General features: G+C 58.3%; 1 protein-coding gene across 2 annotated transcripts; it reads left to right on the plus strand.

Annotated features, from left to right (window-relative positions):
- Positions 1-1,834: 1,834 nt before the first annotated feature.
- COL8A2 (collagen type VIII alpha 2 chain) lies at positions 1,835-22,285 on the plus strand. Of its 2 annotated transcripts, XM_072355742.1 has the most exons (4): positions 1,835-2,124; positions 17,105-17,284; positions 20,357-20,563; positions 21,368-22,285. In XM_072355742.1, the coding sequence occupies exons 2-4, from the start codon at positions 17,122-17,124 to the stop codon at positions 22,276-22,278; spliced, it is 1,281 nt and encodes a 426-aa protein (XP_072211843.1). In that variant the 5' UTR covers positions 1,835-2,124; positions 17,105-17,121; the 3' UTR covers positions 22,279-22,285. The 2 variants fall into 2 exon arrangements, with proteins under 2 accessions (XP_072211843.1, XP_072211842.1); XM_072355741.1 differs by having other exon boundaries at positions 20,357-22,285.
- Positions 22,286-24,120: the final 1,835 nt, after the last annotated feature.

Genomic DNA, 24,120 nt, shown 5'->3' on the forward strand with positions numbered 1-24,120 from the left:
CACATGCCACCCTTTGCACACAGCAGGGCTCCATGCACCTGGATCCCAGCTCCACTGGGAGCTTGGGGTCACTGTGCAGCACTGGCATGGCAGGCAGGCGATGCGCTGCCAAAGGTTGGAGACAACAGAGCCACTAAATCCTGTGCTAAGCCCGGCTTCCTCCTGCCAGCAGGGAGCTGAGCCCTGGGCAGCACATGGCACTGCAGCTCTGGATCAGCCATCCCGGTGCAAAGCTGTGTCCAAGGGCTGTAGGAGGGGACCTTCAGGGATGGCACTATGGGGACATTGCTGAGGAACAAGTGGGTGTACCAAGTGATCCCCTTGGGCTGCAGCTCGGCCAAAGGGCAAGAAAAAGGGCATAGAGGGACTGAACAGGGGGGTGATGACAGGAGGGAGAGGCCAGAGCAGAGCAGGGCTGCGGCCGATGGTTCGCTCTGTGGGACAGAGGAATGTCTGTGCTGCTAATGAGTCTGTTTGGAGAGGAAATGCTTTGCCAGTGAGAGCTCCGGTTAAACGAGGCTGGTTCGTTTCTGCAGGAGCTGCTGCATCCGTGGAGGCCCCTCCGTGCTGTGCCCCATTGCCCCAGCCCTCGGATCTGCAATGGGGTTGGGATGGAGGCAGCATGGGGCAAGGAGGGGGCTGGCACCTCTTGGAAGAGCCATCTTGGTGCACACAGCACCCACACAGAGCCCTGTGCCTGCCCAGCTCCATCCCGGCCAGAGCACATCAGCATTCCTGGGAGCAGGGTCTGGGGGACGGCATTGAGGGGGGATTAGCTGTCTGTGCTCCCCCCCACTCAGGCACTTAATACAGAAAACAAACAGCCTTGCACACCCCGATCCAGACGGGTTTTCTCTGCGTACGTTGCCTGGGAGACCCTAATCTGCCTCCCTGGGCACACTGGGGCCCTGCACCCCCAGGATGACACCGGAGGGTCCTCAGTCCCCAGCAGCTGCAGTGGGGCTGGTGGCTGGTGGTGGCCCTGCTGTGCGGGCACGAGGCTGCCAGCGGGATGTGGTGACTGCTCTGCATTGAGAATGGCACAGTGGGCAGGGAGGGTTGGGGAGGGGGGAGGGGAGTTGAGGAGCATAATACAGAACCGTGTTGAGCCACAGAAGGCGTTTTGGGGCAGTGATACCCTCCCACCATAGCAAAGGAGAGCAGGATGTACTGCTCACACCGGTCTTATGCCTGTTAAAGGAGCATGTGGGTGGTTTGGGGCAGTGCAGGAGCAAGCTTGCTCCAGGCCAAGAAGGAGAAAGAGGATGGAGCACCCATCCATCCCATCCACTGCATGCATCCTATCCATCCCATCCATCCCATCTCCTCCCCAGCACCCAGCAAAGCTCTTGGGTGATATTTTCTCACCCCTATGGCTGCTATTTCCAGCACCAGCATCCCCAGGGCTCTGCACACCCCGACACCCTCTGGGGGGGTGCGACCTGTGGGGCACTGAGGCAGGGATGGGGCCGGGGATGGGGGGAGAGGGGAGTGACTGCATTGACGGATTGATTTTGCTCACTGTCTGCATGCGGTGATTGGGAAGGAGTAACGCTGGGAAAGAATCAAGGGAAAGTGATTAAATAAAGGAAAGTAAATCAAACTATTTATAAAGATGGAAGTAAATTAAAAGAAAAAGAAGAAAGGGGAAGGAAAAAAAAGAAGGGGAGGAGGAGGGGGGGAATAATGGGGAAAAGAAATAGGAAAAACAAAAAAAAGAGAAGAGGAAAGCCTGCCCGCCGCCCGCCCAGCCCGGCCCGGCCCGGCCCGGCCCCTCGCCCCCTCCCTCACTCCCGCACGGTCCCGCTCCGCCCCGCTCCGCGCCCCCCGCACCGCCCCGAGCCCGCAGCCAGAGCGGCCCCGGCCCCGTCCCGGCCCCGCCGCGCCCGGGGCAGGCAGTACCGTGCTGTACCGTGCTGTACCGTGCTGTACCGTGCCGTACCGTGCCGTACCGTGCCGTACCGTGCCGTACCGTGCCGTACCGTGCTGTACCGTGCCGTACCGTGCCGTACCGTGCTGTACCGTGCTGTACCGTGCCGTACCGTGCCCAGCCGTGCCGACAAGAGCCGTGCCGATCCGAGCCTGGCCGCCCCCCGATGCGATCTTGAGCAGCGCCGGGCCGAGGTAAGGTCGCCCCGCGCTCACCTGCGCGCACGTGTGGCCGCGCTCCGCGCTGAGCTCCTGCCCGTCCGGGTCAGCAGACAGCGCTGATCCCTTTTTCCCTTGCGGAGCGCACCCCGAGGGCTCTTCCAACCCTCTGCCCGGGAGAGCTGCTCGCCCGCGCGCTGCTCTTCAGTTCTTACGAGCTCTTATCACCCCCCGTTCCCCCCCCCGGTCCCGTTTAATCGCCCCCCGAGCGCCGTCCCGGTGCGAACAACGCAGCGCGACCCGGCACTGCCCGACCGCATCGCGCTCCCAACTTCGTGCGGGACCAGAGCGCGTTTGTGCGGGCAGAAGGGGCTGGGGAACGGGCTGAGCCCTCTGGGGCTGTGCCCGTGTGGGGCTGGGGTTGCCCTGGCTCTATGGGATGCGGCTTCACCCTAAAACATCGCCCCGAGCAGGGATGGGGGCAGCTCGTTCCCGAACACTTGGGGCAGAGCAAGGTGCTTCTTGCATTGAAGAGTTGCTGCTAATTGGCTCCTGCTCTGAGCATTCCCAATGACCCACCGAGATCCCCCCGGCCGTTCCCCTGCGGGCGCAGCAATAACCCGCTGCCGCTATTTTCTCATCTGCGGGCGGCTTTGCTATAGGGAACATGTTTAATAAATCATAAGGCCGGTGAATTCCTGGGATTTTTATTGCTTCTGTAAAAATGCAGTTTTGATCTGTCTGCGAGGGACACTGGAAACAAAGCGGCTCCGTGCGGGGACCGAACCCTGCGTGCTTAGGGCTGGGAAGGGGGGGAATGGGGCGCTGCGAGACCCCCACATGGGCAGTGCCCACTCCGGGGGTGGCACAGTGCTATGCCGGCTGTTGGGGCTGAGTGCTGAGCTGGGGATATGAGTGTCAAAGAGGGGGGATGTGAGCACGGAGGGGGAGATGTTGCCCCCCGGGGCTGCGGCATGTAGCGTGATGCCAGGGAGCAATGGCAGCCCCAGCCCCAGCCAGGCTTCGGATTACATTTTTCTTCCTCGCCCTATTGCCTGGGGGGGGGGGGGAGAGAAGCAGTGAAAACAAAACTGTTCCGAAAAGAGAAAAAAAAATAGAAAAGAAAAAGAGATTCTTGCAGGAAGAATCACCCGGTTTCCATCAGCAGCCCCCCCAGAACCCCACAGTGCCACACTGCAGGGCGTGGGGCTCCCCGACACGCCGGGGAGAAGGAATGAAAATAAAGCACTTTTCCCTCTCAGCTCGATCCAGCCGGGGCTGAGGATTGAAGCTGAGAGCTGTCAGGGGCTCCTCGGGTCTTTGTTAAGTGCTGTCATCGGGGGGAGCTCAATGCAGAGCTGCCCCATCGGGTCCCATGGGTGTCAGCGTGCTGGTGACCCTGCATTGGGCTCCTTCCCCTCCGTGCCTTTGTTCCAGGCTGTGCAGAGTCTGGCTGTGGGGAGGGAGCTTTCCTTTGTACGAGCATTTAAATTCTTTGCAGTGATTCATATATTCCATTCATATGAAACGCAGTTTGTGCGGAGTGTGAATGGGGACTGCTGGGGGATTTTGAAGGCAGTAAGCCCCAGAAGTGTCAGAAGTTATTCACACCTTGGTGAAATCAAGGATATTTCTGTCCGTGGCTCTTGGCAGGGACTCAGCACAGCGTTGGGTTTTTGGTTTCCCATTTGGAGAGCAGCTTTGGGGGGAGCACTGAGGCTGCAGTCTGCTCCGGCATCGGGGTCACAGCCCCCCAGCACCATCCATGGGGCTCCAGGCACTGCTGGGCTGTTCCTGTGGGGTGGCAAAGGGCAAACATCCCTGCCTCCCTCCAGGGCTGCTCTGCACCCGCTGAGCTCATGTGGTTGAGAAATCCCTCTTTAGCATTGCTGAAGGGGGAATCGGGCTCATAGCAATGGCCAAAGTGTCGGAGGGTCAAGCACGGCCTTGGGGGTATCTGTGTGCTCTGGAGCACAGGAGCTGTAAGGGAGCTGTATGGCTGAGGGATAGAACTTCCATTGGTGGGCTCCCATCTCCATCCACGGGTGCTGCACTGCACTGAGCTCCCCATGTGCTGAGCACACAGCACAGCTCTGACAGCACCGGGCACGGCCACCTGCAGAACACATTAACCCCATGGAAGGGGCGTGAAGGGCCCTTCCCTTCCCCTTTCTCACACACTCCCCCTGTCATTCTCTCATATTTCAGCTTGTCTGCAGCTCGGAAGGCAGCAGAGTTTCCATTCCCCTGTGCTAAAGAAAGCGTCTGTGACAACAGACCCAACAGCCCGGGAGGGGAGGGAGGAGGAGATGCTGAATTGCAGTTGTTTTTTCCCCCAGTTCTCCCTCCCATGTTCTCCCCTTCCATAGGGGCTGTTGGGCTGACACAGATTCCCCCAGCTATGCTCTGCCCTGGGCTCTAATTATGGCAATTAACTGCCTGTTTGGGGGAGCTGGGGGGCACCAGTGGGCACTGGCTTCCACCCAGGGGCTCATTGCCTCTCTGCCCTGCTCTCCCCTGGATATTCTGTGGGGGCTGACTGGAAAATCCCAATAGGAATCCCATAGGACAGAGCCCCGTGGGGCTGCAGGTGACGCCAGGAATGGGGACATGCTGCTGTCCCCGTGTGACGGCTGATGCCAGCAGACACCATAAGCCTCTTTTCCCCCTATGTCGGAGCCATCCCTGAGTCACATCCCTGTGCCTCACCCCCTCCCCGGGGCTGTCTGCTCTCTGTACAACCCCGTGCATCGTCTGCGGACATCAAAGCGCTGAGATCAAACCCAACTGTGCGGGGCCTTCTCGGCTGGATGGGTTTCAATGTCCTGAGCACATCTGCTCGGGGTCGTGCCGGGCAGTGAGGTCCGTGGGCTGCAAACCTCGGGTCTCTGTGTGCATCCACTGCTGTAGGAGCTGTGCACTTCCTTCCCCACATCCCACCCCAACCCCCCCGTGTTCCCTACGAACCCCCCCCAGCACTATTTCCAAGTACTGCAGACAGGAGTTGAGTGTTGGTAGGAGAGGGGAAGGGAACAAAGCAGCCCCAAAGCAGCTGCACGGGGTGCTCTCCCATCCCCTCAAACATCTGCGGAGGCTCCGTGGCCTCCCGTGGCCCCGATGTCATCTGAGTTCACTCGGTGCTGCAGGAAGGAACCTCCGCCAAATCCCCGGCTGCTGTACAGCAGGGTCTCATCTCCTCTGCCTCCCCTGGGGCCGAGCCCGTCCCTCGGTCCCATCCACAGATGTTTGTCCTTAGAGACTCTCCAGGCGCTGCTGTGCGGGACAGGGTTTGGTGAGCAGGGAGGGAAAAAGGCCCTCTGCGTTTCCACCTGCTGCTCTGAGCAGGCAGCGAGGGGATGGAGAGGCACAGCCAGGGCTCTCCCACGGTGGGTGCTTTGCACTGAGTGCTCAGCTCTTGCACTGGGGTTCAGTGCTCACAGCCCCATAGCAACGCCTCCATCGTGGGGAGGATATGGCTCCAGAAATGCCCCCAAACTGCAGACCCCAAAGCTCGGGTCTGTGGGGCTGCACCTCCCGTGCAGATCTCCCTTGGCGGCTGCTGAGAGCTTCTTTATTGTTCCTGCGGAGGGTTTTGTTTCACTGCTGCCTTCCAAGTTCCCAGGGATCTAAATTGTAAAGAAGGGGTCTTGTAAAGAGCCCCATCCAGATGAATGAGACGATACCGCCGGTATCGAGGTGAGATCGATCCCCTCCTTTATGCGCAGACAATGCAGCCGTGGGAGCAAACAAGGACACAGCCTTTCTTCTGGGGCACATTAGCCTAAATCAGAGCCTCCTCTTTGTTTCACCCTGGAACCAAAGCCCTGCAGCTGGACCGCCTCGTGCCCAGCTCTGCAGACATACGGGGCTTCTCCCCTTCCCTACAGCCCCGAGCTGCAGAGGGTCAGCAGTGCCAGGGTTGCCCCATTGCCACAGGAGCAGCTTTGGGGTCAGCCCTGCACACAGCACCTGGTGCTCAGGGCAGCTCTCAGCCCAGGTTTATTTGAAGGATGCATTGGGATCTGCAAGCCTGGGGCCGATTTATGGCTTCCCATCAGAATGCTGTGGTTGCATTCAGCAGCTGGGGCTGCACTTTCCCCTTGGGGACGCTGGCACAGCTCTGTCCCCACTCCTCGGGGTGAGAGCCCAGAGGCTGGGTACACATCGGGGCACGGCGCTGCCGAGGGGATATCGGTGTCAGGACAGCACAGCAGTGCAGATAAGGCAGCAGAGCCCTGGCACAGCGGGAGCTGCAGAACTCTGCCTGCATTCCACATAGCTTTAATTTCACCACTTATCGCCGTGCCTCCGGCTTGCTCTGAGTGCTGTGGGGTCAGCAGTGAGCTCTGCCATCCCACCTCTGTGCGAGCCGCCGGTGCCCACCGAGGTTAACTATGTGGGCTTGTGCCAGAGCAGCATATTTTCAGCCTCAAACACGCATTGTCCGTGCTTTCAGAAAGGTATTCTCTGTGCCAGCCGGGGCAGAACCGAGCGCCCTGTTCTTGCTGTATCCTGATAGCACAGCCTGGCACTCCAGGTCCGATCCCCCACATCGGGGCTTTGGGTTACAGCAGCGAGACTTCTGTCTGCTCCTTGCCATCAATCCCAGCCCTCTGGGGCCCACAGAGGTCCCACTGATAACCTCACCCCAAAACCTCGCCTGCGCTTTGCTTTGGGTTGATGCGTGGTCAGGGATGCACTGAGCATCCCGAGCAGCTTTGGGGCTGGGGGGGCTTTGTGGTTGTGTTATGCTGTTGCTCACCATGGCATTGAGCACCACGAGCCCCGTGAGCAGGTCCTGCATCCCCCCATCACACTCACTGTGTTCCTCACCACGGGGCTCCCTCTTGTAGTTATTCAATGTCAGTGATGAATGCAAACCATGAGCTCAGGTGAGCTCCTCCATCAGCAGATGGGCAATGATTTGTCATTATTTTATCCCCATACCGGTCCTTTCCTCCCTCAAGGGAAGGTCCATCCAGCCTATAGGACTGACCCCGTGCCAAGCCGTGCCCGGGCAGCTCTTTGATGAAACGTGGGGCTCCTGAGAATTAATTTCATTCAAAACATTCTTCTCGTTTTTCTTAAAGCACAGCAAATCCGCCGTGCTTACAGCAGGAATGCACCCGGAGCGCTGCCGGGCAGACCTGAATTCCCTATAGTGCATGGATGGGGTGGGGGCTTCGCTGGTCCCCCCACCAGGAGCACACAGGGCAGCCCCTGCCTTGTCCCACTGCAAAGGAAAGGTGGGTTTTTCCCCCCCTTTTACACCCAGATTTTGCTGTTTTTCCTGGCAGTCCATCAGCGACGGCAGTTTTGCCCCCTTGGCCTCTGGTCTCTTTGTGGGGTCGGGGTGCAGACAGAAGCTGCCTCCCCCTGTCTGGCATTTGGAGGGCTGTGGGAGGAGGAACAGCCCCCTTTGTCCCAAAGGTCAGGGAAATGCCAGTGAGGCCGCAGTGTGGGTGACTGCCAGGCAGGCTGCAGCAGCTGGTGCCGGGCGCTGTGCAGTCTGTAGGGTGGGATGGATCCAGGATCCGATCCCGGCTGGGCAGAACCCACTGTGGGTTTTGTGGGGCAGCTCTGTGCTGGCTGTGCTGCTTTCATTTGGTTACACTGAGCTTTCTCCTATTGGAGACTGGGGGGTGCAGGGCCCCCGATGAGGGGCTTTGGTGAGCCGGGCTGCAAGCCGATCCCCTTCTGTGGTTTTGCTGTTTTGGATGATACAATTTGTTATTCCAAGAACTACCCAGCAAATGGACCCCATTAGCCCAGTCCCCAGAGCAGTGCATTGCTCACCTTGGGATGGCTGCAGAGCCCATAGCCCAGCATGCAGGGATGGGGGCTGGTTCTGCAGCACCCCGAGCTGGGCAGCTCTGAGCCGCTTCAACTGGAGCATCCTCACCCCAGCCAGCATCGCCTCCCGCCATGCAGGGATGCTTCTGGCTCTGCTTGCGTTGGCTCCGCGGGGCTTTTTCCTGCATGGAGCTGGGCAGGAGCCAGTGGGTTTATAAATAAAAGCATCGGACACCTCTCTGGGTGGTGCTGGAAGTTCCTGAAATAGCCTCACAGCTCCGCCAAGGCTCGCGTGGCCGCGATGTTCAGCGTGGGGCAGGGCTGGTTGTGCTGCTTGGTGTTGGGCTCAGAGCCCCGTTGGCATCACCCACCCCAGCACTGCCCCCAACCCAACCCGCCGCTCCCGGAGCCCTTCCCTGCGCCATTCCCCACACAATAGCTTTGGGTTGGATGTGGATGGCTTTCTGCTCTTGTATTATTTTCTTTTAGAATTGTCCTCTAGAAAAATAGGATGAATAGGTCGACTTAATTCTTTCCCCATGTCTCGTTGCCGCATGTGAAGTCCCATAAATCCCATGCAGGCCCAACAGTGCTGCAGCCAGAAACCCAGAGCTCTCCGGGGCATGGCACGCTCAATCCGGGGGTCTGATGCTGCCCATTTCCTAGAACCTCACTCTCCCCATTTCCTAGAAGGCAGAGACACAAACACACCCAGGGCTGCTCCCACGGGCACTGGGGGCACAGGCTGGAATGGCTCTGCCCGGCACCTGGGCTGTTTGCTGCTCGGAGAGGTGCTTTGTTTCCCAGCAGTGCCCTGGAGCTTTGCTTTCCTGGAAGCCCGTGGGGTGCCCTGCATGCCTGTGCTCTCTGATGCCATCCCTGCCACTTGCACAATTTGGTAACAGAGATGGGATTGATGAGCTGCCTGCTCGCCCTGGGGACAGCGCGTCTCCGTAGTGCTGCGTGGTGACGGATGTGCCCCGCTCTGGGATCCCATGTGATTTCCAGTCCTCGGAAGGCGCCTGGTCTGAGGTCAGCCTTGGGGCAGGCATGGTGCCTGGCTGCCCCCGCAGCCCCATAGCATCCTGGACCCGTGGGGATGGATGGCGTGAATGGTGTCCCGGTGCTTTGTGCCAAAGGACACTGTGTGAAGCGGAGATGAACCGCGCATTGCCTCATCTCCGCTCCCCTGGCACGGGGCAGTGGTAGCAAAGGGACAGTGAGGGGACGGCCCCCAGTCTCAGCCCTTGAGGCTCCGTCTCGCTGCCAGACTGGTTTATAATGGAAACAAGAGGTGGCCCCAGTGGTGAGGCCGGGCTGGCACCGGGCTGTGCGTGGGGTTGGAGCACTATGGGGTTTGGGAAGCGGGTGCTGAGCGTGGGCAGAGGGTGGCTCCCGCATGACACCGCCCGGAGCGGAGCTGTGCATGGAAAATAGGAGCTGAGTGTTTTTCCAGCTTGAAGCCTAAACAAAAGGTTTTGTAATAAATGCATCCCTCGGCCCCAGCTCTGCACCCGGCGCTGCCAGGACAAAGGCCAAGGGGCAGAGCTGTCCCATGCCCCTGTGCCACGGGGCACTGCCCCGCGCCGCCGCCAGCTTTTGGCTTTTTCATGCAAAACCTGCCCTTAAAAGCTCCTTCAGTGGGGTTTTGTGTGCTGTTGGCCAAGGCAGGGTGCAGAAATGTGGGAAAGAGGTGAGCAGCGGGATGTGCGCGCACCCATTGGCACCAGCCAACCATGACCAGGGGGGTCGGGCTTCATTTCCTACAAGGCGGGCATGTGGCTGCGTCCTTAGCAGGAATGGAACAACCCTGCCTGCTCATCTGAGGGCTAACAGAAACAAGTAGGTCCCAGCAAGAAAACACACTGTGTCTTCTTCACTGATTTGCACCGCTGCTTGAACTCCAGGTCCCACATTTTGCTTGGCTGTGCATCAATGGTCGTAAAGACAGCTGAGTCCGGAGCTCTCTGCTGCACTGGGAGCAGCAGCTGAGAGCAGAGGTTGGATTGTGCTGGGAATTAGGAGCTTCAGAAGTGTGGTGTCAGGTAGACAGCTGCAGATTGGCATAACTTGGGGTTTAAGGCTTTGTGTTCAGCTCAGAGATCAGCGGTGTGTGGGTACGTTGGGCACCGCTGGGGACATGGTGCTGAGCATCAGAGTGGTGGGTGCTGGCCAACACTGGGTCCTTCTGTTGGGTGTGTGGATGGATGGATGGATGGATGGATGGATGGATGGATGGATGGATGGATGGATGGATGGAGGGATGGATGGATGGATGATGGAGGGAGGGAGGGAGGGATGGATGGATGGATGGAAGGATGGATGGATGGATGATGGAGGGAGGGAGGGATGGATGGATGGATGGAAGGGTGGATGGATGGATGGAAGGATGGATGGAAGGATGGATGGATGGATGATGGAGGGAGGGAGGGAGGGAGGGAGGGAGGGAGGGATGGATGGAAGGGTGGGTGGATGGATGGATGGATGGATGGAAGGATGGATGGAGGGATGGATGGATGGAGGGAGGGATGGAGGGATGAAGGGATGGATGGTTGGATGGATGGATGAGCTCTGGGTTGGTGCCTCAGCTGAAGGGTTCAGAGGGAGCTGGGAGGTTTGGAGCACTCCCCAGACCCTGGAGAAGCTGGAATTCCCTGCAAGGCTTTCAGCTGTGAGACAAAAGAAATGTGGGAATGACAAAAATAAAAATAAATATATATATATAAAAACAAAACAACAAAACCCCAAAACTCCTCGAACTGAAAAATCAAACCAGCTGATTTCGGTGGTGTTGAAACATCTCGTGACAACGTTGGACACATTTTTTCCAAACATGATTCTGGGAAAAAAAAAAAAAATGGAGAAGACCTGATTTTACCCAACCCTCCTCCATCCCGATGGCTGCTCACGTGCCATGGGGCGCACACGGCATCTCCCCAGCACAGAACGGAGCCCCGCTGTGCTGCTTCACCCCACCACCAACTGGGCTGTGCTGAGAGGGGGGACACAGCAGAGCTCACATGGTGCCCCCCAGGCCCCCCCTTACATCCCCATTCTCAGCATGGAGCAAAATGAAACCGGAGCCGGCGGCGGCGCGGGGTGGGAGCGCGGTTTCTGGTAGCGCCGTGTCAGAGTTTCCACTGCACACCTCGGGCTTTCTGGGACCATGAGGCGGCGGACATAAATTCAATTACATGGAATAACATAAACGAAGGGTGTCTGAGGATGGGGGTGTGAAACCCGCCCGGCACAGACCTGCTCGGGGAAGGGGAGGGATCAGGGTGGGTGAAAACAGGCGCCGTGATGGAGCGGGGATGCAGAGCGAAGCCCTGGGGGTGGTGGGGATGGGGGCACGCAGGGCGCAGTGCCTTGAGCCGCAGCCATGGGGATGGGGTGTTTGGGGCTGGCTGGGGAGGAAGCCGTCACACTTCTTATTTGTTTTAATGGGTTAATTGACAGAACGCAGAAAAAAAGTCACATGCCTTAAACCCATGAAATCCCCTGGCTGAGGCTGGGCTTGTCAGTCATCCTTATAGGGCACAGCGAGGGCAGGACCAAGAGAGGGGCCCCACTCCGGCTCTGTCCCCCCATAGCGCTGGCCCCACACCTGGTGCCATCCCCAGCACCCTATGGGGATGAGCAGGATGGGGAGCCAAGAAGGAGCAGTGCCCGGGGGAGCGGGGCCAGCACCTCACTGCCCGGGAACCCAATCCTTCCTGCCCCCCCTCCCAGCAGCCGAGGCTCCCGGTCCTGAAATTTATTTGAATGTAAACCTAGCTCTAAGGCAGCTTTTTCTCATTTTTAAACTATTTCATATCAATCCTTGGCCTGACATTTGTTTTCTTTGAATTTGGTGGGGAGCGTGGTCTGCATTGCTGAGGATATCTCCTCAGGAATCTTGGCAGAGGCTGCGCCGTATCTTTGAAGAAAGAGCAAATGCAAAACAGAAGGGCCGATATTAGAGGAGCACAAACAAGATTTCCCTGCACTTAGCCCAGAACCAGCAGGGCTGGGGGTGCTGGGGGTGGCACAGCACATCCCCAGTGTGGGATGAGCCCATGGCAGCCCCAACTCGGGCAGTGTTTGTGTCCCCAGATGGGGGTTATCTTGGTCTGGGGACCACCAGGTCCTCATTGCCTGTAGTGTCACAGCACAAACACAGGAGGGAATGTGACTGTTGGGGTGGGACAGGGAGGAACAGTGAGATGCTGCAGGGCATCTGCTGAAGGCTTCCCAGGCACAAAGTTACAGCACATCCTCAGCGCCTGCCCAGAAACCGAGACGACCCATCTGCATGGGACCAGACGGATGCTATTACATTTATTTATAAAATATACTGTATCAAAGAGGAGAATAAAAGCACTCCAGAGGAGAAGGGAGGAGTGCCAAGCCGCTTTGCCCAGCCTCAAACCAGTGCTCAGTTTTGGGGCTCAGCTTTGGCTGAGGTGTGGACAAGGATCCACAGCTCCCTCTGGTCCCCAGCAGCCCCAAGCCCACCTGTGGCTCAGCTTCCCACTATGGGTGATGCTGGGACCTCAGCAACCCCAAACAGAATGCAAGGACTGAGCCCCAGTGATGCAGGGTCAGGTGCAGCAGGGTGCTGAGCAGGTGCTTGGGATTTGAGATGCTCAGGGCTGATCCTGTGCAGCTGTTGGCGTTCCTATACCACTGCAGGGCGCTGAGAACATGCAATAAATAACACAACTCCCTCAAAGCTCCCACCCTGCAGAACCAACCTGGGGACAGAGCCCCATAGTGCAGGACAGCACAGCATAGCTTGCAGGGCTGAAGGCTCCAGCCTAGACCACAGCATACTGTCACCAAACCAACATGGCACAGCTCTGGTTTGGAGCCACGGTGCCCAGCAGGTGATGCACAACATGGATGTGACCCATTGGCACCACCACCCTCACTGAGCAGCACCCAGCTCCCAGTCTGTGCCTTTGGTTTTGGGAAGGCACCATTCTGCCAGGAGGAGGAGGAGGAGGAGAAGAAGAGAGGAGGGGAAAATAAAAAAGAAACCCCACAAAAATGTCTTCATAACAGGAAACGTCTCATAAAATACCTGTGGTTTGGCATGCGCAGTCTGGCTGGTCCAACTATGCACCTGGCAGGCAACCCTGCTATTAGTGCTGCACAGCCTGAGATTTGGCAGAGCTGGGGTTGGAGCCGGAGCCCTCCATGGGGCTGGGTGCAGGGGAACATGCCCACAAAGACCCATAAGTCCCTGTATCCCCCCCCTAAGGGTGCAGGGAGTCAGGCTGAGCCCAAAGCAGAGCATCCTACACCCAGCTACAGAGCAGACCCAGCATGCTGCTTTTAAGTCCTGAGCAGTTTTAATTGGCTGAGCTCTTAATTGGCTGAGCACAGCTGGGTGAGGAGCTGCTCTTCATGATCCTAAAGCTGCTCTCCTTGTGCGGAGACCTGCAGCACTGCCAGCACCCACATTGCCTGGATGAATCACACCACGGTGTGGGCACAGCATTGCCAACACCGCTGCGTGCAGCACTCAGGACCCACCTGCTGCTGGATGCAGTGAAACAGCGGTTCGTGATAAGGGTTTTAAGAGCAGAAACATCACATTTGGACACACTGGGACCTGAGTTTTCCAGGCCGATCTACATCCCCACCAATGCACACCCACAGCTCTGTGGGCACCGTGGTGCCACCGTCACAGTGCGCATCAGCTGCGATCAGCCCTGAGTTTTGACAGCTGGGGGGGAGGGATTAAGGCCTGAGCTGTGCCCTGTGGCAGCCTCACGCCTTGCTGCTCTGCGGCACACGCACACCCAGGGTCACTAATCCGCCTTAGCCGACCCCTGACCCCGCAGCTGTGGGATCAACAGTGGCACCAACCCCAATGTCAGCGCCGCAGTGGGGATCTGGGCTCCTCAGCACCACGAGTGGTGTGCAACGTGTGCATCCGTGCCACGTCCCATGTGTCATCCCCTTGGGACATCGCTTTGGGGCAGGGTGTCCTTCCCATTGCTCCCCGCACGTCGCACGCTGCACGTTGCACATCACACATTGCACGTTGCACATCACACATTGCACGTTGCACATCACACATTGCACATGGCCTGGGTGTGCCGGGAGGCGAGTTAGGACAGGGAGAAGCACCCAGAGTGGGATGTGCATCCAGCTCTGCAGCAGCTGTGCACAGTGCAGCTGGTTGGTGTGCAGCTTCCTGCAGCCCTGTGCTTGCAGCCCTCCAACTCATCCCGCTGCAGCTCTGCTCCTCGCCGTGCCCTGAGCTGCCCTGTGCGCTCTGATCGCCTGCGGTAGTTGTTAGTGCAGCAGGAGTTAATTAGCACGGAGCCCCCAGCTCTGCAGTTAATTTGGCTGCAGCCCCTGCCTGGATCAAGTGCTGTGGGTGGACACGGCCAGCACTGACTGCAGCACGCTGTGAGCTGGAGTGACTGGGACGAAGGGCAGTGCAGTGTGCTGTGCCACATCATGCCGTGCCATGCTGTGACATTCAATGCTGTGCCATGCTGAGCTGTGCCAAACAATGTGATGATGCCATGCCATGCTGTGACATTCCATGCTGTGCCATGTTGTGCCACGCTGCGTCATCTGCTGTGATGCCATGTCATGCCATGCTGTGCCATGTGATGTGGCAGCATGCAGTGCCGTGCTGTCCAATGTGATGCCATGCCATGCCAGGCCATGCTGTGCCAAGCAGTGATGCTGTGCCACCTCATGCCATACAGTGCCATGCAATATGATGCTATGCCGTGCTGTGCCATGTGATGTGATGCCATGCCACGCTGTGCCTTGCCACGCAACATGATGCCACGCAATGCCATGCCATGCCATGCTGTGCCATGCCATGTTGTGCCATGCCATGTTGTGCCATGCCATGCCCAGCCAGCCCTGTACCAGTCCCAGCCGCGGGTGCAGCGGGGCAGCAGGAAGCTGTGTGCAGATGGGGTGGGATGTTTTTCTTTCGTCAAAGAAAATGTTTTCTTGTTCCCTCTGATGAAGGCTGGGCGAGGCCCTGGATCCGCGCGGTGCGTACAGCAGCTTTTGGCTGCGATCCGGCGTCATGCATTAAGGCCTCTCTGTGCCAAACCTCTCCCTGCGCTCCTGCACTGCTCAGCCATGCACTGCTTTGGCTCCCACAGCCCGTCCTGCGGAAACACCGTGCTCTCTCTCTCTCCCTTTCAATAGCTCACTTTTCGTTTTCGCCTCCTTTTATTATTATTTTTAAAGCACGCGTAGCACAAACCCAATCATTTACCTCCTGCTGGAGGCCGTCCAGCCCCGTGTTGGGCTTGGAAACCCTCCCTGCTGTAGTTTTTTTTTATTGCAAATGACCGGGGATGGAGCTGCTGGATGGGACCCGGTGGCGGCCAAGCGCAGCCCACCCACGCGCCGATGCCGCCCCACGTTTTCTCCTTGCAATGTCCACCCAGAGATGGGGATGTGTTTTGCTCTGCGATGCTGCGCCCATCCCCATGCCCAGACACTGATCCCAGTGTCCAAGCACTCCCGGTGCATGGCACAGGGATGGGCACAAAGCGGTCTCAGCCCTCCTGGTAGCTCATGAGCGTGGCCAGAGGTTGGTAAAGCTCCGGTTGGATCCAGGGTTGCATCTGGGATTGCTGTGACCAGCACTGATGGGGCTTTTACTGCTGTTTAAACAACTTCTCCGCTTCACTGACCTCCAACCACCAGCTCGGATCCCCCGCAGACCGCCTGTATTGACTTTAAAATAATTAGCCTTGGAGTGAGCGGGCGCTGCGCTGCCTGCCGGCCCCGTCGTTAGTATCTAAATAACAGCAGCCATAAATCAGCCACAGCCCTAGGAACAAGTGCGGGGTTGTGTGAGCGGGGCCGTGCTGGGGGCTGGGATATGAGGCTGGGGGCGAAAGCAGAGAAGGTGCCAGGGCTGTGCCGGATGGTGCTGGGAGCACAAGGCACAGCCTGTTTGCGGGGCTCCCCCGGCCCCACGCTCCTGTGAGAACAAGGTGACACTTCTTGTCTCGGCTCTTGGACTCCAAGTGTGAGATTTTTCTCTCCCCGGTGCTTTCATTGCGTGCCAGGGGTTTTTAACACGTCCTGCTCACGCGGTGCCGGGGGAGTGCGGCGGCTGTGAGCTCTGAAGCTGCGCCAGGGGTCCCTTGTGCTGTGCCAGGGGTCTCTGTGCCATGCCACCACACCTGACCAGGGGTCTCCACACTGCATCAGGGGTCCCTGTGTCATACCAGAGATCTGGGTGCCATGCCAGGGGTCTCCATGTCACGCCAGAGGTTCCTGTGCCATAGCAGGGCTCTCCGTTCCATAACAGATCTTTGTGCCATACCGGGGTCTCCAGGTCATCTCCTCACAGCTGAGAGCATGTAGATCATCCCATGGGGACGCTGTGTCATGGGGGGACAGGGCTGGGTAAGGGCTGGTTGGCAGAGAGGAGAGATGGGGAAGGAGAGGATGGGATGAAGTCAGAGCCAGAGGCACGGGGGTCATTCCAGGTAAGGCAAACAAATAAATAGCTGATTCAGGGGTTTGTTCTCCTCTTTTATTTAGCAGAAACCGTATTTTTACAGCTGCAATCCCTTAAAATGGGATTTTTTCCCCCCCTTAAACAGATCCCTGTAAAATAATGCTTCATAAAGAGCAGCGTTCCTCTGCTAAACCCTGCAGACAAACAGCAGCGCGGCGCTCCTCCTGCCTCCTGTCGGACCCATCCGACACCTGCCCAAGGAGCAGCCTCGTTCCCTTTGCTTAACTGCTTTCCTTTTGTTTGTGTTGATGTATTTATTTCTCCCCTCTTTTGCTCCCAACTTTTCTTCTTCATTTTTTTTCTCATTGCTGTTTCAGCAAAAACCATTCAGGAAATTCCGACCAAATCCCAGCACACACAGCAGCCCTGCCCGGCGGGGAGAGGCAAAGAAGGGCTTAATGCTCATTAATTACCACCACGGGTCGATTATTGCGAGGAGGAGGGAAACAAGCAGCAAAGCTCCTTGCCATCATGTGTCCTTTAAGCTTCCGAACATAATTGCACGGAGAATAATTGCAAATCAATCTGTTTGCACACGTTGCTGGAGAGGGAGAGGTGTCTGCACACAGCGTGTTTATATCCAATGAGGGGACCCTTCAGGCTGGGGCTGCTGCTCCCACATGGGGCTTTCCCTGCAGCCATAAAGCAATGGGTTGGCATCCTTGGGGGGTTGGCATCACGGTGCTGCCGGGGTCCTCACTGCTGCTCTGTCCACAGGAGCATTGTGGAGCAGGATGCTGCCGGACGCTGCGGTGCTGCTGCTGCTGCTGCTGCTGGTCGGCCTTCGTGTGGCTGCAGCTGGAGGAGCGGCTGGATACGCGCAGGTCAAGTACATGCAGCCCATGGTGAAGGGGCCCCTGGGACCCCCGTTTCGGGAAGGCAAAGGGCAGTACCTTGGTAAGGGGCGCTCGGAGGGGGGTGGGAGGGTGGGGGTGATGCTGACTGTGAGACCAGCAGATCTGCCTGCAGCATCCCATAGCACCCTATGGCATCCCACAGCCACTAAGCTCTCCCCATCACACCCAGACCACCACCCAGCACCTCTGAGCAGGTGCTTCCACCCCCCAATAAAAGCCCAAGGGATAGCAGCATAGAGAAGCTGACCCCTTGGCTCCTGCCCTGTGCCCCCCCCCTCCTGGTCACACCCCCGAGGAAGCTCACTCTGGGAGCCTGTGCACAAAGCAGCCCCGCAGCCCTTTGCTCTCTTCCTCCCATCCTGCCCATTTGCTCTGTGCTCATCCTCCACCTATCCTGTTTTCCTGTCTGTGTTTCACACCAGTTGGGAAAGGAGAGAGGGCCAAGGCCCGAGATGGGAGACCCAGCCCAGCATAAAGAGAGCAAATGAGAGCGATTTCCTCCACCACACGTGTTAAATCAATCCCCACCAGGCGACATGTGCTGCTCTCAGAGGCACTGAGGTCATTGCAGGGAACAGCCAGCCCAGCTGCAGCTTCCAGCTGAGCCACAGCCCTTCATACCCGCTGGCTTTGAGCTGCCCTGCTTCCACCTTGCCTGCTTCCACCCTGTGCATGCACATCCTGCCTGCTTCCATGCCATGCATGCACGCACTCTCTGCTTGTCCTTGCTGCAGAGCCCTGCTCTCTTTATGCCCAGTCCTGGAGCCAGCCACTGGGATCAGGCAGATCCCTCGGGCAGTCCAATGGGGTAACAGCCACCGGGACCCCCGGGTTCACTCAGAGCTGGACCCTCCAGGAAGCCCAAGTGTTGGCTCTGGGAGGAGAAACTGGAGAAAGCTGAGCTGCTGGTGGCTGATTTACTGCTGGGAGGAGCGGCTTATCAGGAGTTCAGCTCAGCACATGTGTCAGGAAACACACAGCGAAACCTGGAGCCGAAACGTGCTGGGAGCCCCCATTCCCTGCCCCCTTCTCAGCTGTTCTAGAGCTGCTCTCTGAATCCCAGCCAGAGACACAACCTTCCAGCACAGCCTCACCAAAGAGCAGCACTTCAGCTGCTGATGGGCCTGGATTCAAGCATCTCCCTGCTGCTTTTCCTGCTTTTTTCCTCCTTCCCTGCACATCAGGGCGGCTCGTTCATGCTGGGGGGATGCACAGGTGCTGGAGTGGGCACAGGGCTGCACTGATTCAGGACAGAGCAAACAGCAGGTGGAAGACCCCTGCTGAGCCCCCCAGCTTTCACTGCCCACAATAACAATGGGAGAGATGGAGGCAGGTGGGGATACCTGTAGCTCCTGCATCTCTCTGAGCTCCATGCTGTCTAACTGCTCCTTTGGCAAGGCACATCCCTGCTGACCCCCTGCCTTGCACAGGGCCATGCCAAGCACTCTGGTACTCCCAAGCCTGATGTAGGGGCCAGTACCCCAATTTGGGGCTGCAGGTGCCACATAGTGAGACAGACAGGGCTGCCTGCCTTGGGGTGCCGAGCAGCTTCCCCAACCCCAAAGTAGAGTCCAGGATGAACAGATGCAGCCGTGGGCAGGGGCTGGTCACTAGGATCCATATGGCAGTGCCCATGTGCTGTGCGGGGCCGAGGCGAGAGCTCATAGAACTCCTTCCCCCTTCCCCTGCCCCAGCTGGCTCGGAGCATTAGCATTCATGGCAGCTTTGTTCATGCTTCGAGGGGAACACATAACCCCATGCTGCTGCTGTGAAACGCGGAGCTCCGAGACATGCGTCTGTGGTAAGACATGGGCTTTTGAAATCGGATACCGCTGGGGCTGCAGTGTCCCAGTTTCTCCCCACTAACGTCCCCGGTTTGGTTTTCCCGTCTGCTTTTTGGCCGCCTGCAGGCTGGCAGCCCCATGCCTGGCCTTTCTGCTGCGCTGCGCCGTGCGGCTGCGTGAGCGAAGCTTCTCTCCTTCCACGGGGCTCAGCTGTAGATCCTCGTTCTGATCCCATGCAAAATGACCTAGAAAATTCATTCTTTTCAAACCATGGCAAGAAGGAACAAATAAAACCGGGTTGGGGATGAGGAAGCGGGAGGGGGGGAAAGGAGGAGGAAACACATTGAAATCATTTTCCGGATAAAAAGTTTTCCAGAATTCAAGCCCCAGAAATGTGCCTTAATGCTGCCCTTCACGTCTCCTTGCTTTCCCACACGGCTTTCTGGGGTGAGGAGCAGAAATACAGCAGCAGCTCCACGGCAGATGTGCTGCATTGCAGTGCATGGGGCAGGCTGAGTGGTGGGGATGAGCACTGCCAGCTGCCACCCTGCTCTGTGCTGGGCTGGGTGAGCTGGAGGTGCCGAGTTCTCAGCCCTTCACGTTTCTATCTGTGCTCCTTCCAAGCTCTCCCTTCATTCTGAGCTTCGCCCAGAGGGATTTTGCTGCGTTTCCCCTTTCTCACCCATTCCCCATCTCATGTGTTGCAGCACCCGCCTGCGCTCAGGGGGTGATTTATGCTCACGTCTGCGCTTTTCGCGCGGAGCTGCGGTGGGCATGTAATCTGGCCCTGCTCTCTTTGTAGTCTCTCAGCCCATTACTTTCTTTCTTATATCCGTTTGCAAAAGAGCTCTATAAATTCTTGGGATGTCAGGCGGCGGCGGCTCGCTCCCAGCTGGGCTGACTCACTTGGACGCGGTCGGGGCTGCGATTCCCTCGCAGCTATTGGAGCTTTTCCTCCATCCTCAGCGCTTTTTCCTTTGTAAGTTTCTCTCCACCTCTCTGGATGGGGCCAGAAAACAACACCGGCGTGTCTTAGCGAGTCGCACATCACCTCTCAGGGCTCCCAAGTACATCTCAGCATTCCCTCTTTAATCCCAAAGGGGACCCAGCCATGCACAGGTCTCCAGGCCCCAACCTCACGGGAATCACTCAGGTTGAAAAAGACCTTTGGGATCAACCCAGTCCAACCCCAACCCATCCCACCACGGGGCCGCATCCCTCAGCCCCAGAGTGCGGCAAAATGGAGGTGCTGCCAACTGGAGGCACCCCAACGTGGCAGCCCGATGTGCCCCCAGCCAGTAAAGCTCTGTGCTCTCTTCTCTCCGCAGATATGCCACCGCTGCTGCCCATGGACCTCAAAGGGGAGCCAGGACCACCAGGGAAGCCCGGCCCACGTGGCCCCCCCGGGCCCCCCGGATACCCAGGAAAGCCAGGCACAGGGAAGCCGGGCATGCACGGTCAGCCGGGGCCTGCGGGGCCTCCTGGCTTCTCTGGCATTGGGAAACCTGGCATCCCAGGACTGCCCGGCAAGGCGGGTATGAAGGGGATGCCTGGAGCCAAGGGTGAGCCTGGCATGCGGGGAGAGCAAGGGCCCAGAGGTCTGCCCGGCCCCCCAGGGCTGCCAGGGCCCGCTGGCATCTCAGTCAATGGGAAACCAGGACCCCAGGGTGGCCCGGGGCTGCCAGGGTTTCGGGGTGAGCCTGGCCCCAAAGGAGAGCCGGGACCCCGTGGGGAGAGGGGGATGAAGGGTGAAAATGGAGTGGGGAAACCAGGGCTGCCGGGGCCAAGGGGCAATGGTGGCCCTCCTGGCCCTGCAGGGCCGCCAGGACCTGTTGGCGTTGGCAAACCTGGCCTTGATGGGCTGCCTGGAGCACCAGGGGAGAAGGGGGACATGGGCCCCCCCGGGGGGCCAGGGGTCAGTGGGGAGCCTGGCCCTGCAGGGCCACGGGGGCCGCCCGGCATCGATGGGATCGGTGTCCCGGGTGCCGCAGGGGTGCCAGGGATACAGGGCCCAATGGGGCCAAAGGGGGAACCGGGCATCCGTGGCCCCCCCGGTTTGCCGGGTGCCACAGGCTATGGGAAGCCAGGCATGCCCGGCCTCAAAGGAGACCGCGGGCAGCCCGGGGTGCCGGGAGCCATTGGTGATAAAGGGGAACCTGGAGTTGATGGTGAGCCGGGCGAGCAGGGCCCTGCTGGTGTCATCGGGCCACCAGGACCACCGGGGTCCATGGGTCTGCCAGGCAAGCACGGGCTGCCAGGCCCCAAGGGTGACGCGGGGCCCAGTGGGCCACCAGGAATGCCGGGGATGCGGGGTGACCAGGGCCCAAATGGCTTCGCAGGGAAACCAGGAGTGCCAGGAGAGAGGGGCCTGCCCGGCTCACAGGGCCCCCCCGGCCCAGCGGGCCCCAAAGGAGAACCGGGCTTCATCGGCCTCCCCGGCGTGCCGGGATTGACGGGTGGCCCCGGGCCCAAAGGGGACGGTGGGATCCCGGGGCAGCCGGGGCTGAGGGGTCCCTCCGGCATCCCCGGTTTACAGGGACCTGCAGGGCCCATGGGGCCTCAGGGGCTGCCGGGGCTCAAAGGAGAGCCGGGGCTGCCCGGGGTTCCCGGTGAGGGGAAGATGGGTGAGCCTGGCATGGCCGGCCCCATCGGCCCACCAGGAATGCCGGGAACACCGGGGCTCAACGGGCCGCCCGGCCCCCCTGGGCCTCCTGGGCCACCGGGAGCACCGGGGGTGTTTGACGAGACGGGCATCGCGGGGCTGCACCTGCCTGACGGCGGCGTGGAGGGGGCCGTGCTGGGCAACGGCAAGCCAGGCAAGCCGCAGTACGGCCGAGGGGAGCTCTCTGCCCGCATCGCACCCGCCTTCACCGCCATCCTCACCTCCCCCTTCCCGGCGTCCGGCATGCCCGTCAAGTTCGACCGGACTTTGTACAACGGGCACAACGGCTACAACCCGGTCACAGGGATATTCACCTGCCCCGTCTCCGGCATCTACTACTTTGCCTACCACGTGCACGTCAAAGGGACCAACGTCTGGGTGGCTCTTTATAAGAACAACGTGCCCGCCACCTACACCTACGACGAGTACAAGAAGGGGTACCTGGACCAGGCGTCAGGCAGCGCCGTGCTTGAACTGAAGGAGAACGACCAGGTCTGGGTGCAGATGCCCTCTGATCAGGCCAACGGGCTGTACTCCACGGAATACATCCACTCCTCCTTCTCTGGGTTCCTGCTTTGCCCCACATAACGGCTGTTGGGCTCATTTCCTTTTCACCCACTTTAGCCATAAACTGTCATGTTTTTTTTTGTTTTTTTGGGTTTTTTTTGGTGTCTTTTTTTTTTAATATAAAGAAAAACTTTAAAAATTAATACAAAATCACTGGGAAGAACGCGAGCCGTTGTTGCGGGACGTTGCTTCATGCTGTTCAATCCATGAGTCAAAAGGGTCATCGGAAAAGGAGACGTTTTTCTTTCTTTCTTTCTTTTTAGGGGCAGGAGGAAGGGAGGGCGGGAGGTAACTTTCTCAGTAAGGTGTATTTGGAACAGCCTTCCCCCCAGTGACTGCACATCAAACACTCGCTTGGGATGGCAAGGATCTGGTTATGCAGTACGTTGCTCCGTGATCCACAGAGGGCAGCACGGCGGACTGGATCCCTCCAGTCTACAATGAGTGCCCTCGTTTCCCATTCTGAGTATGGTCAAATAAACACAGCCGATATGGATGGTGTTTTCTGACCAGCACGGGGTCCCAAGCACTTACCACAAACACATACAGCAACAGAGATCCTTGCTGGGTTGAGGATTTCCTTCCCGAACCATCCGGTGTCCAAGTTTCAGTCTCCCTGATGCCTTGTTTCTTCAAGCTGCTTTGAAGCAGTGTCTGATTCACTCCGGATTCAGTGTGGTTGGATTTACAATCAGAGAACATGGAACACTTCATGCATAAGCACCTTCTTAGAATAAGTAAATATTATTTTTTAGCCCTTCCCCAGCACGTTTAGGAACGAAACCATCCAGGCATCGGTCTCTGGGAGGACGACAGCCTGTTGCAGGGACTCTGGGACCCCTGTGATAACAGCGGTCCTCTCTTGCATTAACCCAGCAAGCCCAAGGGCTGCTCCTATCCCACACATCTCTTTGCAGCCCAAAGACTTGGCCTCACAGCACCTCACCCCCTGCCAACACAGTGGCGCTGCGGTGTGCCAGCAGATGGAGTTTGGCTTTCCTGCAGGAGCCACCTGCACAGCCTGCTTGTACTGCCCTACTCCTTCACCACGCGTCGGCTTTCACATTGGCGTTTCCCATCTTCTCTTTCTTTCAACCAAGGAGCAGCCATCGCTCTGACATTCCGTTCCGTCGTCGTACAACGGTGCTATGATCTACTTAACAACGTTACGTACAAGTGTAGTGCAATATGGTTCTGTGAGAGCACGCCATTCCAGGTGCATCCCTCTGTTAAAACATTCCCATTTGTCGTTGCCGCTTTGTTCTCTAATGCTTGAAGATGCCATCGGACCAAACAGGAGCTGCGAGGTTCTGGGGAAGGAATGTGGGATGCTGACCACGTGGCTGCTGTGTCTTTGCCAACAGGAGGAATGGAACTCTGTCGCTTTGCAGATCTTCTCGTGGTGGAGCAGCAATCGCCACCTGCACGTAGAGAAAAGCAGATCTCATCCCAGGCGAGCTGCGTGCTGCTGGAGGCGATCTGCTGCACGCCCCTCTGCAAGGGAACATCCCCGAGGAAACAGCGCTGATTTGGTCACCAGCTGAGCAGCTGTCAGCCTTACGTTTTCCTAAAGCCTTCTCTGTGGCCAAAGAAACAAAACGCAGCAAGAACGAGACTCGGGGCTACTCTCCAGACGGACTGTACGAGATATTTAAACAACTTTGGTTTGGGTTTGGTTGATTGTGTTCTTTTTTCTTTTCCTTAAGCCTGTCGCGTGTTTCTGCCTCTTGCCATGCAGGGCTTCCACGTGGAAACATCCCCAGCCCTGCGCATAAGAAACACGAAGGAGGTGTGAAGCTGAAGGGGCAGCAGCTGGGGCTGAGGTCCCTCCCCAGGATGGTTTTGCTCCGTGCAGAGCTGCAA

The sequence above is a fragment of the Excalfactoria chinensis genome, chromosome 22 (assembly GCF_039878825.1).
Source record: "Excalfactoria chinensis isolate bCotChi1 chromosome 22, bCotChi1.hap2, whole genome shotgun sequence".
Taxonomy (NCBI): domain Eukaryota; kingdom Metazoa; phylum Chordata; class Aves; order Galliformes; family Phasianidae; genus Excalfactoria; species Excalfactoria chinensis.

What these genes read in the sequence shown, in the direction of transcription:
- COL8A2 (XM_072355741.1), top strand. Translation starts at nt 17,122, where the DNA reads ATGCTGCCGGACGCTGCGGTGCTGCTGCTGCTGCTGCTGCTGGTCGGC. An exon ending in AGGCAAAGGGCAGTACCTTG is followed by an intron (nt 17,285 to 20,356) that starts GTAAGGGGCGCT and finishes TTCTCTCCGCAG; the next exon opens with ATATGCCACCGCTGCTGCCC.